The 16,739-nt window shown below is 44.7% G+C and overlaps 1 protein-coding gene across 1 annotated transcript in view; it reads left to right on the top strand.

Annotated features, from left to right (window-relative positions):
• The window catches only part of LOC144930224 (uncharacterized), a 45,607-nt gene extending 30,641 nt beyond the window's left edge, over positions 1-14,966 (top strand). Inside the window, exon 4 of the mRNA XM_078851701.1 lies at positions 14,387-14,966. Within this exon, the coding sequence (XP_078707827.1) occupies positions 14,387-14,547 (161 nt within the window). The 3' untranslated portion in view covers positions 14,548-14,966. The remainder of the gene's footprint in view (positions 1-14,386) is intronic.
• The last annotated feature ends 1,773 nt before the right edge of the window (positions 14,967-16,739 follow it).

Below are 16,739 nucleotides of genomic sequence, written 5' to 3' on the forward strand. Positions count from 1 at the left end.
TACACCCTTTTCTACACAGCCCCGAGGGGCTGACTGACCTTGGCATATGTCTTTGGAGCAACCTTTTTGCTCCATTCTGGGTTTGGATGCTCCCCCTACCACAGAATCTTAAGGCACTCATGGGTTCTTAGTCCATCTCTAGCATGGATTTTCTCTGCAGCTTTGGCCAAATTACTGCAGTGTGTGGGTACGGGTCACTTGCCAAGATCATCTGGGTATCTCTCACTTAATCATTTCCATGCCATTGTGGGAGGCTTGAGCATTGGTGCATCTTGGTCTCTCCTGTTCTTTGCCTGTGGCACATAATATCTTAGGCTCCTGGGGGCTGTAATACTTTGGTCTAATTTTGGTTATTGGGTTCAGTGTGCTGGGTGGTGTTGGTGGCATGTGATATACAAGAGGTCTGTGATTAGTGGTCCCTTCTGGCCTTAAACTCTGATTTCACCTCCCTGCCTTCGTTTCGCTAGCTGCAAAATGGGACTAACACCACTTGTTTACGTACCTCTGTGGGCTACTGTGAGAGTTACAGCACTAGGAAAATTCAGTCTATTTGAAAAAAAAAAATCTCCATCTTTTCAGGTTCATAGAAGGTACAATATAGGATAGTACACTGCTGGCTTGAATTAGATATATGTTGTATACACATGATTCTGCTCCTACTGTAGAAACACACCACTGTTGAATGTCAAAATAAATTGTAAAACATATTAGAGCAGTGTTTCCCAAACTTGGGATGTCACTTGTTCAGGGAAAGGCCTTGGCAGGCCAGGCCTGTTTGTTTACCTGCCGCGTCTGCAGGTTCGGCCGATGGCGGCTCCCACTGGCCACGGTTCGCTGCTGCAGGCCAATGGGGGCTGCAGGAAGCAGCATGGGTCGAGGGACATACCAGCCGCCGCTTCCCGCAGCTCCCATTGGCAGTGGTTCGCCGCTCCAGGCCAGTGGGAGCCACGATCGGCCGAACCTGCGGACGCAGCAGGTAAACAAACCGGCCCAGCCCATCAGGGGCGTTCCCTGAACAAGCAGCATCCCCAGTTTGGGAAACACTGTATTAGAGTATTAAAAAGAAAAGGAATGCATGAAAATGATCAAAGCACATTATTGAAAGCTCTTCCTAGTATAATTCCAATAAAGTTCAGGGATAAGCTTGGACCACTGAATACACCTTAGTTCTGACCTCTACTACTATTTCCAGTTTAAACCCACAGAAATGGTCGCTTGTATGTACTGTGATATACACAATGGGACAATAAGATGATATTGTCCAGCTCTTTATTCATGCCCTAAGCAGAGATTGGAACACAGGCCTCTGGTAGTGACAGGCTAGCGTGCTAACTTATTGCACCACTTACTCCTCATCCACCCCCATTTGATATCAGAGAATATGCCCCCTGCATAGTTTAGATTTGAACCGGGTTCCTACTTCATACCCCAATGGGACTTGTGTTCCCAGAACATGCATGAGTTTCTTTTCAATGCCATATGATGATGTTGGTATTCATCCCTTCTCTGATAATTGTCATTAGTGCTACAGCTAATAATATTTTCTGGTCTTGCTGGGAATCAAACACTCCCTGAGCCAAAGTATAACAGCTTAGGGAAACTGGAAATTCAGTTCTGAAAATTTCTTTCTCTGGCTTAAGTTCCATTCTAACTTGTCAGTGGAGGAAAATTCCTTTGATTCTTGACACTTCTCAAGACATCTCCATCTCTATTTCTAGCCTCATTTTGAAACAGTAGAAGATAATGGGTTTTGTGAATGTCTTTCATCTTGATGCACACTTTGAAATAAAGGGATGCTTCTTGTTAAATTAAATTATTATATGGTGCAATCCTCAATTGTATAATATACTGCTATTCTTCAAGTTCTATGCAGCTTACTTGACTAGCCTCTGAAATGTGCTCCAAATACAAAAATTCTTTAAGATGGGTAGGTTCATTTTTGGATATACAGTGATTTAAAACCAATCCTCGGAGCCAACAGTTGCACAGACACCGTAAGAATTATAGTTGCCCAACGTTCCTTCATTTACTTAATTCTAGTGGCAGTGGTATTAAACGGCATAAATCATTCAGGACATCCAGGAGCTGGATAATGGAACTGTGTTTGCCATCCTCAGCTAAGGCTTATGTGGGAGGGACAGCTCAGTGGTTTGAGCATTGGCCTGCTAAACCCAGGGTTGTGAGTTCAATCTTTGAGGGGGCCATTTGGGATCTGGGGCAAAAATTGGGGATTGGTCCTGCTTTGAGCAGGGGGTTGGACTAGATGACCTCCTGAGGTCCCTTCCAACCCTGATATTCTAATGCTTGGTATTGATAAGGGAACCTGTGTTACAGAACTTAATATACAAATTACAGTAGATCTGCCCCTGCAATGTGGAAGTATTTTAGTTAATCTGCTGTGGTATTTAATTTTCCCCAACGTACACGGCACACCGCTGAAAATAAATGGGTGGGTGTTGTGCGTGTATGGGCATATCCTTATTTCTTTCTGAATGTTGCCCTTTGTCTAAGCAGGCATGCTGTCCTGCCTTCTGTTCTACTCTGTACCAACGGGATCATTAATTTTAACAAAAAGAAAAGGAGGACTTGTGGCACCTTAGAGACTAAAAATTTTATTTGAGCATAAGCTTTCGTGAGCTACATCCGATGAAGTGAGCTGTAGCTCACGAAAGCTTATGCTCAAATAATTTTGTTAGTCTCTAAGGTGCCACAAGTACTCCTTTTCTTTTTGTGAATACAGACTAACACGGCTGCTACTCTGAAACCTTAATTTTAACAGTTTGCTTTGATTCTGGGTAGATTTAAGGGTTTTTCCTCTTGGAGTTGAGTAATTTTCCCTTGCTACTGATTGCAGGCTGGCTCCTAATTGTTTGATAATGAGGTTGTTGTGAGTATTATAGGCAGTAGGTATTGCTGGCTTTCTGTATTAATATTTCACTAATAAGTCTCTTCCCTTAAATGCTGATTTATTTAAATTCTGAAATCACAGGGCTATGACTTTTGGCACAGCCATTACCAAGGACTGAGATGTATAAGATGCACTCCCCCAAGAATAGCCACGGGAGGCATTGTGAATCAGATGTGTCCAAGTCATAATTGCCCCAGTTCCTTCTTGCTCTTGGAGTAGCAATTTGCTGCTCTCCTACACCAATGGCAAGATGCAACACCTCCCACAGTGGTGGTTGGCCAGAGTCACTGAACCAGTGTGTGTGGTGGGCGGCGGAAGAGAAGAGGGGCTGGGCTCCCTCCATTTTCTGCCCGGGTTTTTTCTGCAGGGAGTACATGGGAATGCAGCACCTGCTTACTTCTATGAATCTAGACCCAAAGTGCAGGTGGCCCGCACCAGGGCATAAGGGGACTTCAGATTCTCTTACATTGGCATGTGGTCCAAGTCACAATCTAGCTCATAATGATACAGTGGCTTAAGGACAATCTCATGCATAGCCCCACTACTACAAATGATATTCTGTGTTCCTGGGCAGGAAGAAGTTCACTCCCCACCCTGTAATAACTCACTTCAGATAATGAAACGCTGGCATACCTTCCTTCGAGTCTGGTCTGCCACATCCAGGATTTCAGCCAGCCCATGAGTGCCATATCTTGTATTCGAGTCTCTATTCCACCTGAAGGCCATGAATGTCACCAGACCTAAGAAATACAACGTGGAGGAAATTTTTTCCATACTCAATCAGGAATCACTGCTGTGTATAGTAGGACGGTAGAATGATATGGAGACTCTACTTAGCGTAAAATTAAATTTTAAAACACTTATGTAGGGGAAGTGAAACAAGCCCATCTATTTGACCTGTATTGGGGGTGGGGCCCCACCTCCAAATGACTACAGCCTCCCCATCAGAATGAGAAAGAAGGGGCCACAAATGGACAGCGTGAAGCATGTCAGTCTATTTGATTACTAGGATTGGTGGGCAGAGTCTACCAAGTCATAGAAGGCCCAACCCCTCAGGTAAGGGACAGGCCACAGAACCCAGACACCAACTGAGCATGGGGGGGAAAGGGGAGAAAAAATGAATAGAGGTGGTAGTACAGGTCGTAGGGCCAAAAGGAGGGAACCAGAAGGGGGTACGAGCAGAGAGCCCCAGACAATGCCCACTTCTCCAAAAAGGGGATGTCTGCCTGGATGTGTGCATGCACAAGGCTCCAGAATGAGGTACACTTTTGCAGAGACTCCTACCCCATCCAGCTTCCTCCTCCTGGACAGATGGAGGGCTGTCTTGGCGAGTGCCAGGAGGAGATTGATGAATTGATGAAGGAGACTGACCATCTACCCACAGAACAACCAGAGCCTTCTCATCAGCAGCACAATCTTCCTAAGAGACCCCTTCCTGCCAATGTGCTTCAACTCTGCCCAGGAGAGTCTACCTCTAATGTCCATTCAGTCTTTGGTCTTTCGGATCAGACTGCCAACCTGAGTGCCAGTTTGGATGGCAGTTTTTGTGGCTTGCACGCCTATCTGCGAAGAGCTAGACTGAGGTAAGCAATTCATTTAATAGAAAATGCTTAAAAAACTGTCAGACTGTACATGCTTTTGGGCACTACTGACTTGGCCTGACTTTGAACTAGAAGCCAAAGGGTGAAGGACTAACAATTCTCTGAGCCCATTCTTCTGGGGGGTCTGAAGTTCAGGAGAATAAAGCCATCCACTCTATTTAAAGTTTTCCATTAATCCCCATTTAAGTATTTCTTCTGAGGTAATTCAGCATGATCTATAAACGTCGGTTATTGATTTTGTTAATATTTTATTATCTCTATTAGTCATTTATATTTTTAGAAACTGAGGCTGTGAAAAAATTTAGGTCACTTTTTCTTCAGTCTGCTTTGGGGCAAAGGATCTTTTCCTCGGCATTGTGTTTCATTAAAGCCTTCTATGGCTGACAAATGAAATTAGAGTGAAACTTAAATTGAGGCCTACATGGTATAGAATTTTGAAATATGGCTGTACCTGTATGCATGACAGAAAACTATAACACTCTCATTAGCCAAGTTCAAAAATTTTCCATTACAAATCTCCTCTTAGCAGCAAATGCCCTAAATATCCTTTTTTTCCACCACCCATTTATTTCCTCTGGAGTCATCCTTTTCCCAGATGAGAACAGTGACAGTTACCTTTTAATTTTGTTTTTAAAAATGTGCTATTGTGCTCTGTAATATTTAAAGGCACACTAGCTTTTTGAATACGATTATTCCTCAGTTAATATTTCAGCTTCCTCAGTCAAGCTGCAGGGCAAGGAAAGTGAGTGTCTTTTGAAAGACTGGATGGTATTGGCAGTAATGAGGCAACACAATGTCGTCGGAATTACATAGGAGAATGGTACTATAGCGTACTATAGGGATTACATAGTGATAATGGCAGAACAACAGGAATACAAACAATGCTACTAGGCCATTTGGGAGGAAAAGTGAACAGAAAGGTGCCATTAAAATTATGCATCTGAGGCAGTCCTATGATTGCCTGAGTTTCCACTATGGACTTTGCTTTGTGAAAGGTTAGTGAAACTCTCTAGATGAGTTCAAAGCCACACCAATCTCAGCTGGTTGGCAAAATTCTGAAGCTCTTATGGATGCAAAACTTCCAGGGAGCCTGCAAGGTCTTTGACGCAAGGCCTGTCTCTTACCATGTGTTTGTCCAATACCTACTAAAGTGGAGCCTCCAGGTGCTTCCCCAGTATTACAATCAAAATCAATCAATAAGGACTGAGTGAAATACTGGATAAGGCCCTCAGTGTTTGGGCTATCCCATGGTTTTATACAAATAATGCGGTTTTAATGGCAAAGAAGGTGTGGATGACCCAAGGCTCAGCAAATAGTCCTTGCTATACGAAGACATGAAATGTGTTATGCTATGCACGCAGCTCCATTGAATATACCAAGCACCAAAAACCTTCACATCAAATAAGCTGGGATACACATGGTGAACAAGCAGGAAGTTCAGATTTCTGGGTGACACAGTCCTTAGCTCACTTTGTTAGAAAGAAGGAAGAAGAGTACAAAGGTACAAGATAATATCATCAGGATTAACTTTGAGTGTTTATTTACTGGCTTTTGCCAGGGTTTTCCACCATGCTAGTGCTGGTTAAACATAGATTATTGGTTTTAACACTTTAAAAATCATTTAATGGATGGTTACAAAATGCAGCTCTAACCTTTTGCACCAGCTTTACATTGCTGTAACTCCATTGACACATCCTGATTTAGGGCCTGATCCAGAAGCCCACTGAATTCAGTGGGAGACTTTCCACTGACATCAGTGGGTTTTGAACCAAGCCATTGATATGGTATAAGTGAGATCAGAATATTAATAATTAAAATAAAGCCTAAACAGTGAAAGAAACAGGAGTAAAAAGGAAATAACTCCCCAGCCCCTACCCTCCCTCCCCCTCAAAAAGTCACTCCAAAAATCATTCTAAGATGAAGACCTTGTATATAGCAAATTTCAACCTTGAGTAAATATGTACAGTCATATAAAATCCCCATTAGGGTAAATTGGTAATAGAACTCCTGATGCACTCAGCTACACTAATATGAATCAAGAACTGGGGGACTGGATAGCTCAGGAGACATATGTAGTGTGACAAAGTTCCTCCTCTGCCTTGGTGGGTCCTGCACTTATTGGCGGATTTTCTCGCCTCAGAGGTTCACGGCAGCCCTCAGTTGGCCATTTTTGTGGCTCAAATCTTCCGTTCACTCGTTAGCCTCATCACTGGCCAGCATGGGGAAAGGAAGAAGAACAATCCCCGCAGTCTCTGCTGATCCACCTAGTGGATCGGGGAACAGGCCAGACACCTTCCCCTCTGGTGGAACCCACAGTCCAGTTCAACTCCTCCAGTATCAAGTAGGGAGTTGGAGGGATGGGGGGAACCCAGGCCCGCCCTCTACTCTGGGTTCCAGCCCAGGGCCCTGTGGATTGCAGCAGTCTACAGTGGCTCCTGTAACAGCTGCGTGACAGCTACAACTCCCTGGGCTACTTCCCCATGGCCTCCTCCCAACACCTTCTTTATTCTCACCACAGGACCTCTCTCCTGATGTCTGATAATGCTTGTACTACTCAGTCTTCCAGTAGTATGCCTTCTCACTTTCAGATTCTTGCGCTTCTTGCGCTTCTTGCTCCCAGCTCCTCACACACACCACAAACTGAAGTGAGCTCCTTTTTAAACCCAGGTGCCCTGATTAGCCTGCCTTAATTGATTCTAGCAGCTTCTTGATTGGCTGCAGGTGTTCTAATCAGCCTGTCTGCCTTAATTGTTTCCAGAAAGTTCCTGATTGTTCTGGAACCTTCCCTGTTACCTTACCCAGGGAAAAGGGACCTATTTAACCTGGGACTAGTATATCTGCCTTTTATCACTCTCCTGTAGCCATCTGGCCCGACCCTGTCACAGTAGCTAAGTCAGATACCTGAAATGTGTTATAGGTTTCAGTTTAGTTCCTACTGGACAGGCAGCCACACCTCAAAACCCACCATCAATCTAATATTTAGCAGTGATCCCTCCAGGTCAGGATTAAAACACTTTGACTGGGCAAAGTAGGGAAACTTGCACTGCCATCATCTGCACTGCAGTATCGCCAACCACAAGCATTAAAAAATCATGAGTTAAGCCCATCAAATCTTGAGATTTTATAATAATAAAATAAACACATCTCTATAAAATAATAAACATTGGGTTCTTTTTATTTGCCTACTAATTTCTGGGCCTTTAGGGCATACTCCGGTCACATTTTATATTTTTTCACCACAGATGTGAGGGCTAGAAACTTACTTACAAATGTGAATCTGAGATTCAAATGCAATTTCTTGATTCCAGAAGCTAGGGCTTTAAGAAAGAACGCTCAGTAAAATTGTCAGAGTTGGCAACACTGGTTCTGTACCTGTTTGGTGAATAACCAAAAAACTTCCATTTTCAAGAGTGGTTTACAGGTAATTTTGGTTGCAGCAAGTATTCTGTTCACTACCTGTACACTGCAGCTCTGGTAGGTCACAGCCAGCCAGAGAATTGCATCTAATTTTGTGGGGGCCACTATGTTTCATGGCCTTGCCATTTATAGGTCTGGTGTACAGTAACTGGGAGACTGAAATCTATTATTTTCCCACTAGCCTATTACTGTTCACAGCTGTTAAAAGTGGGCATATGCTGGCTTCCAAAATTAGAAAGCATACATTTTCTATGTAGCTTTCATTAACACCCCTAGTTTTCCAGGACATCCTTCATATGCCTTCTCTTGCACCCTTACATTCCAGGGCTGCCAGCCTGTCTCCTCCTCCCATGAGCACCCAGTTCACTTTAAAAAAAAATCTAATCAGACATCCAAGAATCCTGCAATGTGAAGTCTTCCCTTTGGATCACTTCACATTTAACTCTAAACTGATGGAAGTGAAAGAACATTTCGGCCATGATTGTTATTCCTATTAAGTGATTCTGTCACATTTCATTGAAGTTCTTGAACCCATGGAAATGGCCAAAAAGACTGAATGGGGTCAGAGGTTTCAATACAGGAAGCTCAAAATCACCAGGTAATAAATCTTTGCTTCCATAACCAGATCTGGCAAAAGTCTCCCTCTGTTCTAAAATCCTCCAGGCTTAATACAGTCGGAAAAAGAGCCTGAGCTATGAAGCTTGGAGCGATACCTTATTGAGTTCCTTATGCTAAACCTTTAGCCTTCACCCTCAGTGTGGCGTGCAAAAGGGAACAAGATCACAGCAGAGGATGTGGCTGAGCAGGATGTTCCCCTTGTTCTGTATAAGCATTTTCCTCCTGCATAAAATACCCGTGCAGAGTTCTAGGAGTTCTTATTGTAGCCCTTAAGCGGTGTACCATTCTCATTGCTGTTAATAAGAGGTACACACTTACCAGAAGAAGGGAGATGCCCCTGGAGAGATGGTTGGCTGAACTGTTGAGTCTGATTCATGGACAATTAAAGTGTCTAAACTTTTAGATTTTTTGCAATTTTCAGTATAAAAAAATACTGGATGAGATATTTTAATGCTTCCTTCCTATCAAAGGATCCGAGTAGTATATATTACATTTCACCTTCCTCAAGTTTTTCCTGTAATCTAGGTCAAAGATCTAGTTTCATGTCATCCAGGCCATTGACATCAGAGTTTGGTTGTTCAAATACATAGGATCAATACTTTCCTTGAATTTTTGCAGCCTCTGTCCTTGAAAGCACAGGATCTCTCACTGGACATGAATCTAGCATCAATGTTTCCCCAGGTTCTGTTTTTCTGTCATAGTTTTGCGGCAGGCTTAAAATCAATTCCTGGATCTGAAGCCAAAATGAGGAGCCTTTGCCACCCCAGCTCCAAGTGCTTCAGAAAGAAACAGTTCTCAGGCCGTGTTTACCTTGCAAAGCTTTTCCAGTTATACTGGTGTAATTATATTAATGTAGCTAAACAGACACCATTATAGTGGTGTAACTGGCCATGTCAACACTATTATTTGGCTTTAAAAGTGGCTTTTTCATTTTAACTTAAACCCCTTCCAAAGAAACGTAAATTAAACAGGAAAAAGCCACTCTTATACCAGAATAAATGCATCTACGGGGGAGCTATACCAGTATAATTCTAATGCTTTAAATTTACACCTTTTTAAAGCCCTACTCAAATTGCAGGATGATTGTCAAAACGTTGCAGCTGAGTTGCGGACAAGCCATGAAAAATTATGTAAAAATAATAATGAACCTTATTATTTGAGGTAATAAAGTCCATTATTACTTTCTGCAATTTTCTGCTGTCGGCTGCCTGGAGCTGACAGTAGATGCTCCCATTCTCATCCCCGCACCCGGCAGGGCTCCCACTGTCAAAACTGTGGTGAAAGCCTAATATTGTGGAATCTGCAATTTCTGCAATATCACAAGTTAAGTTGGGCCTTACCCCCTGCCTTATGTTGGTATTATTCCTCCATATAGATAAGCTCAAAGAAATGTTCAACAACATGTATTAGATAACCATAAGGCTCTATTGTATATTAATAGATTACATACACAGGGGCAAGTTCTGGATAATGTAGGACAAGGGACACAAGCATATAAATAAGTGCATACTTTGCGTCAAATTCTCTGCTCATGTAAATTAGCAGAACACTATAAAAGTAAATAGAGCTACACCCCTTTACACCAAAGATTTGCCCCAAAATATATGCTGCAAAAAGCATTAACATTCATCCATCTACTAGCTGTAAACAGCCAAAAAAAACCCCAAACAACCATGTGTGTATGGCTTAGTTAAGTTGCCCATATATGTGCCTACAGGCTCCAGTACTATGTTCCCTTTATATTCGTCCGTGGCTCATGCTCATGCTCATGCAATGGCCATCTGTAACTTTCTGGAGTATTCAAATACAGGTGCCCCAACAAAGGTGACCGCAAGAGCTGCAGAGTGAACATGTGTTCCTGTTTTATTTTTATGGCATGATCTAAGTGTACACCCACCCCAAAGTGTGATCTTTTGGCTGTGCTTTCACTTCAGTTAGAAAGAAAGCCAAAGGTTGGAACAATGTTGTTTGTACCGAATTTCTATTTATTCCTTCTGGTTTTAATTTTTCCTGCATTTGGTTTTTAATTCTTCCAGGATTTTGTTTGAGATTGGTAGGTTTTTTAATCCAAGATAGTTCTAACATTGCCAGGTCAACTAGTACAATAGCAAAGCAAATATTTTATTGTCCAAACAGGTTTAGATGAAAATTGGTAGATAACAGTGGGGCAACTTATCTTCAGAGGAAACCTCACTTCAACCACAGCATAGTGCATTTTCAAGAGATCCTTTTAGGCAGGCAGGCAACCAAAAATATGTTTTATCCCTACATTTTAAGTAGCAAAGGGAACTAGCCAAGATGGTTTGTTGTGAGATCCTCAGAGCTGGGACCATCCTAAGCATTTGGAAAGCCCCTAGCACAGGGGTGGCCAACCTGTGGCTCCAGAGCCCTGTGCGGCTCTTCAGAAGTTAATATGCGGCTCCGTGTATAGGTACCGACTCCGGGGCTGGAGCTTTCCAGTGTTCTAGGGGGTGCCCACGGCTCAACCCATGGCTCTGCCACAGGCCCAGCCCCCACTCCACCCTTTCCCGCCCCCTCCCCTGAGCCTGCTATGCTCTCAGTCCTCCCCCTCCCCCACAGAGCCTCCTGCATGCCATGAAACAGCTGATCGGGAGGGCTGCTGGGGGGCAGAATACACTGGGAGTGGTGGGTGGGGAGCTGATTGGGGGGGTGGCTGATGATGTATTACTGTGGCTCTTTGGCAATGTACATTGGTAAATTCTAGCTCCTTCTCCCATTCAGGTTGGCCACCCCTGCCCTAGCACATAGCAGATGACACCATAAATAATAATCATGTCTGAGATTCCCTGGTAAGCTTAAGGATCGAATCTGCTATCATGAACCGCTGCTGTTATTGGGTCAAAACATACCCGCCCTTACTCAAGCACTGAAGCCAATGGGTAATTTGGTCAAGGCCTGCAAGCCACATATTGCTTGGATGCCTTCCATGCCCAGCACACACATTGACATTAATTAGAGCACTGTCTGAGAGGTCTCACAGGATCAGGCCCAAGTAAGAACTGTGGCATTTGATCCATGGACGTTATATTTTCCAAGGAACTTTTTCCAAGAGGATAAAATTGGAACTCCCCTGGGGCAAAGAACCAAAATGCTCAGCATCATTTCAATGAAAGGCAAAGGCAGCGAGGCAAGACACATGGAAATCCACTTTGCCCTCATTAAAAGTCAATGGGAGCTGTGTGGGGCATTCCTTGTGACATGGATTGTCTTGTTGTTCTGGGTTTGTACTGCGCCTAGCACAATGGGGTCCTGCTCCATGACTAGGGATCCTTAGTGCTACAGTAATTCTATTACTACTACTAATAATAATATCCAAATACAGAATTAGGACCACTGTTTTTATTAGACATCATGATGCAGCACCTAAAGCACTAGACTGGGAGTCAGGAGACCCACATTCTATTCCCGAGCTGGCTACTGACCTACTGTGTAACCTAAGCAAAGTCACTTCACTTCTCTCTGCCTCAATTACTCTCTCTCTAAAATAGGGATAAAAATAATACTCTCCTTTGTAAAGTGCTTTGAGCTGTGGTATATGAAAGCTATGTATTATAAGTTTATGAAACAATAGAAACATAAATTAGAAGAAATTATTAAGAAACAAATTACTGTCCCTCAAAAGAATTATTAAATTATAGTAATGCCACAGGTTATTACTTGTTTATATTTCAACCCTCATTTTAAAAGGTTTTCTTCCTCTCACACGTTCTCTCTAAGCTAGTCAGTGTGTATCACTAATTCTTAGCAGCTCCCAGCACAAAGGACCTGCACTGTCATAAAATAAACTGCAGTTCACAGATGATCATATTTCACTAACTGAGTGGCCTTTACAAGGGGAAAAAAAAAAAAACAAATCCCTTTTCATTGGGTTTAAATGGAGAGCACATGGGAGGGACAGAGAGAGGTGTGTTCTATTTAAGCTACAAGTTCTCAGAGGCCTGGTCTACACTACGAGTTTAGGTTGAATTTAGCAACATTATCTCAATTTAACCCTGCACCCGTCCACACAATGAAGCCCTTTTTTTGACTTAAAGGGCTCTTAAAATCTATTTCTTTACTCCACCGCCGCCAAGGGGATTAGCGCTGAAATCGGCCTTGCCAGGTCAAATTTGGGGTACTGTGGACACCATTCAATGATACTGACCTTCGGGAACTATCCCAGAGTGCTCAGCTGTGACTGCTTTGGACAGCGCTCTCAACTCAGATGCACTGGCAAGGTATACAGGAAAAGGCCCACGAACTTTTGAATTTCATTTCCTGTTTGGCCAGCGTGGCAAGCTCACCTGCACAGGTCACCATACAGAGCTCATCATCACAGGAGACCATGCAGTCCCAGAATCACCGAAGAGCTCCAGCATAGACCGAACAGGAGGTACGGGATCTGATTCCTGTTTGGGGAGACAAATCCGTGCTGGCAGAACTCCATTCAAAAAGACCAAATGCCAAAATATTTGAATAAATCTCCAGTTGCATGAAGGACAGAGGCCATAACAGGGACCCGCAGCAGTTCCACATGAAAATTAAGGAATTCAGGCAAGCCTACCAAACAACCAGAGAGGCAAATGGCCGCTCCGGTTCAGAGTCCCAGACATGCCGCTTCTATGATGAGCTGCATGCCATTCTAGGGGATGCAGCCACCACTACCCCAACTCTGTGCTTTGACTGTATCCAAGGAGTGGGACGCAACATGGAAGTGGGTTTTGGGGGTGAGGAAGATGATGAGGAGGAGGAGGTTGTAGCTAGCTCACAGTAAGGAAGTGGAGAAACCAGTTTCCCCAACAGCTAGGATCTGTTTATCACCCTGGACCTGGACCCAGTACCCCCCGAACCCACCCAAGGCGGGCTCCTGGACCCTGAAGGTGGAGAAGGGACCTCTGGTGAGTGTACATTTGTAAATATTATACATGGTTTAAAAGCAAGCATGTTTAATGATTAATTTTCCCTGGCATTCACAGCCAGTACAGCTACTGGAAAAGTCTGTTAACGTGTCTGGGGATGGAGCGGAAATCCTCCAGGGACATCTCCATAAAGCTCTCCTGGATGACTCCCAAAGCCTTTGCAAAAGGTTTCTGGGGAAAGCAGCCTTATTCTATCCTCCATGGTAGGACACTTTACCACGCCAGGCCAGTAGCACGTAGTCGGGAATCATTGCAGAACAAAGCATTGCAGCATATGGTCCCGGTGTTTGCTGGCATTCAAACAACGTCTGTTCTTTATCTCTCTGTGTTACCCTCAGGAGAGTGATATCATTCATGGTCAGCTGGTTGAAATTGGGTGGTTTTAGTAAGCAGACATTCAGAGGTGCCTGTTTCTCCTGGGCAGTTTGCCTGTAGCTGAACAGAAATCTTCCCCTCTGTTAGCCACGCGGTGGGGGGAGGGGTGAAGCTGTCACCCCAGAGAATTGGGTGTGTGTGTGTGTGGGGGGGTATTAGTTGGGTTTCTGCTGCATGTGAACCTGGAAACTGCAGCCCCTCCTTTTAAATGGCCAACCCATTTTTAATGGCCAACCCAATGGCTACTTTGTATGGGAAATGAGGGCGCTGCTGTTTGAAACCATTCCCACATGTTAAGAAGGTTAAAGAAGCCAAAAGACTGTGGCTTACCATGGCTGCCTGCAAGCCGAATTCTGCTGCCTGGCCCTGCGTGAGTCATCTCTCACACCAAATTGGCAGACCCTCAATAAGAGGCGAAATGCAACCTTGTAATGAAAGCACATGTGCTATGTAATGTTAACAGCAAGGTTTACCATGAAAGAGTGTACCCATTGTTCTGTAAAATGTGTCTTTTTAACTACCACTCTCCCTTTTTTTTCCTCCACCAGCTGGATATGCTTCTCCTTCCCAGAGGCTAGTGAAGATTAGAAGGCGAAAAAAATGCACTTGTGACGAAATGTTCTCTGACCTCATGCTGTCCTCCCACACTGACAGCACAACAAAGTACGTGGAGACAGACAATCTCAGAGTGCAGGAAAACACAATATGACCACGAGGAGAGGTGGCGGGCTGAAGATGGTAGGTGGCGTCAGCTTGCTGAAAGAAGGCAGGAGTCAATGCTCAGGCTTCTGGAGGATCAAACTCATATGCTCCAGCATATGGCTGAGCTGCAGGAAAGGCAGCAGGAGCACAGACCTTTGCTACAGCCCGTGTGTAGCCAACTGCCCTCCTTCCCAAATTCCATAGCCTCCTCACCCAGACGCCCAAGAACGCGGTGGGTGGGCCTCTGGCCACCTAGCCACTCCACCCCAGAGGATTGCCCAAGCAACAGAAGGCTGGCATTCAATAAGTTTTAAAGTGCTGTGTGGCCTTGTCCTTCCTTCCTCCACCACCACACCTGGAGCTTCCCTCCTCCACCACCCTTCCCGGGCTTCCTTGGCAGTTATCCCCCATTTGTGTATGAATAAATAAAGAATGCATGAATGTGAAGCAACAATGACTTTATTGCCTCTGCAAGCGGTGATCAAAGGGCGGAGGGAAGGGTGCTTAGCTTACAGGAAAGTAGAGTGAAACTGGGGTCGGGGGGTTTCCATCAAGGAGAAACAAACAGAACTTTCACACCGTAGCCTGGCCATTCCTGAAACTGGTTTTCAAAGCTTCTCTGATGCGCACCACACCCTCCTGTGCTCTTCTAACCACCCTGGTGTCTGGCTGCACGTAATCAGCAGCCAGGCAATTTGCCTCAACCTCCCACCTCACCATAAATGTTTCCCCCTTACTCTCACAGATATTGTGGAGCACACAGCAAGCAGTAATAACAATGGGAATATTGGTTTCGCTGAGGTCTAACTGAGTCAGTAAATTGCGCCAGCGTGCTTTTAAATGCCCAAATGCACATTCTACCACCATTCTGCACTTGCTCAGCCTGTAGTTGAACAGCTCCTGCCTACTGTCCAGGCTGCCTGTGTACGGCTTCATGAGCCATGGCATTAAGGGGTAGGCTGGGTCCCCAAGGATATATATAGGCATTTCAACATCCCCAACAGTTATTTTCTGATCTGGAAAGTAAGTCCCTTGCTGCAGCTGTTGAAACAGACCAGAGTTCCTGAAGATGCGAGCGTCATGTACCTTTCTCGGCCATCCCACGTTGATGTTGGTGAAACATTCCTTGTGATCCACCAGTGCTTGAAGCACCATTGAGAAGTACCCCTTTCAGTTTATGTACTCACTGGCTTGGTGCTCCGGTGCCAAGATAGGGATATGGGTTCTGTCTAGGGCCCCACCACAGTTAGGGAATCCCATTGCAGCAAAGCCATCCACTATGACCTGCACATTTCCCAGAGTCACTACCCTTGATAGCAGCAGCTCAGTGATAGCGTTGGCTACTTGCATCACAGCAGCCCCCACAGTAGATTTACCCACTCCAAATTGATTCCCGACTGACCGGTAGCTGTCTGGTATTGCAAGCTTCCACAGGGCTATCGCCACTTGCTTCTCAACTGTGAGGGCTGCTCTCATCTTGGCATTCTTGTGCTTCAGGGCAGGGGAAAGCGTGTCACAAAGTTCCATAAAAGTGCCCTTACACATGTGAAAGTTTCGCAGCCACTGGGAATCGTCCCAGACCTGCAACGCTATGTGGTCCCACCACTCTGTGCTTGTCTCCCGGGCCCAGAATCGGCGTTCCACACCATGAACCTGCCCAATTGATACCAGGATGTGCACATTGCAGGGGCCCGTACTTTGTGAGAAGTCTATGTCCATGTTCTCATCACTCTCGTCACCGTGCTGCAGTCACCTCCTCCTCGCCTGGTTTCGCTTTTCTTGCAAGTTATGGTTCTGCATATCCTGCTGGATAACGTGCGTGGTGTTTATAGTGCTCATAATTGCCGCGGTGAGCTGAGTGGGCTCCATGTTCCCAGTGCTATGGCGTTTGCGCTGAAAAAAGGCGCAAAACGATTGTCTGCCGTTGGTCTGATGGAGGGAGGGGCGACTGACAACATGGCTTAGAGGGTTGGCTTACAGGGAATTAAAATCAACAAAGGGGGTGGCTTTGCCTCAAGGAGAAACAGAATGGCCCCCTCAAGGATAGAACTCAAAACCCTGGGTTTAGCAGGCCATTGATTTCACAGGGGGAGGGAGGAAGGGAGGAGAAAATGAATACAAAACAAATCTGGTCTATTTCTTGTTTTGATCCACTTCATCTATCTTTATACATCTTGCTGGCAGCAGACGGTGCAGTAT

Source organism: Lepidochelys kempii, chromosome 2 (genome assembly GCF_965140285.1).
Source record: "Lepidochelys kempii isolate rLepKem1 chromosome 2, rLepKem1.hap1, whole genome shotgun sequence".
NCBI classification, from domain to species: domain Eukaryota; kingdom Metazoa; phylum Chordata; order Testudines; family Cheloniidae; genus Lepidochelys; species Lepidochelys kempii.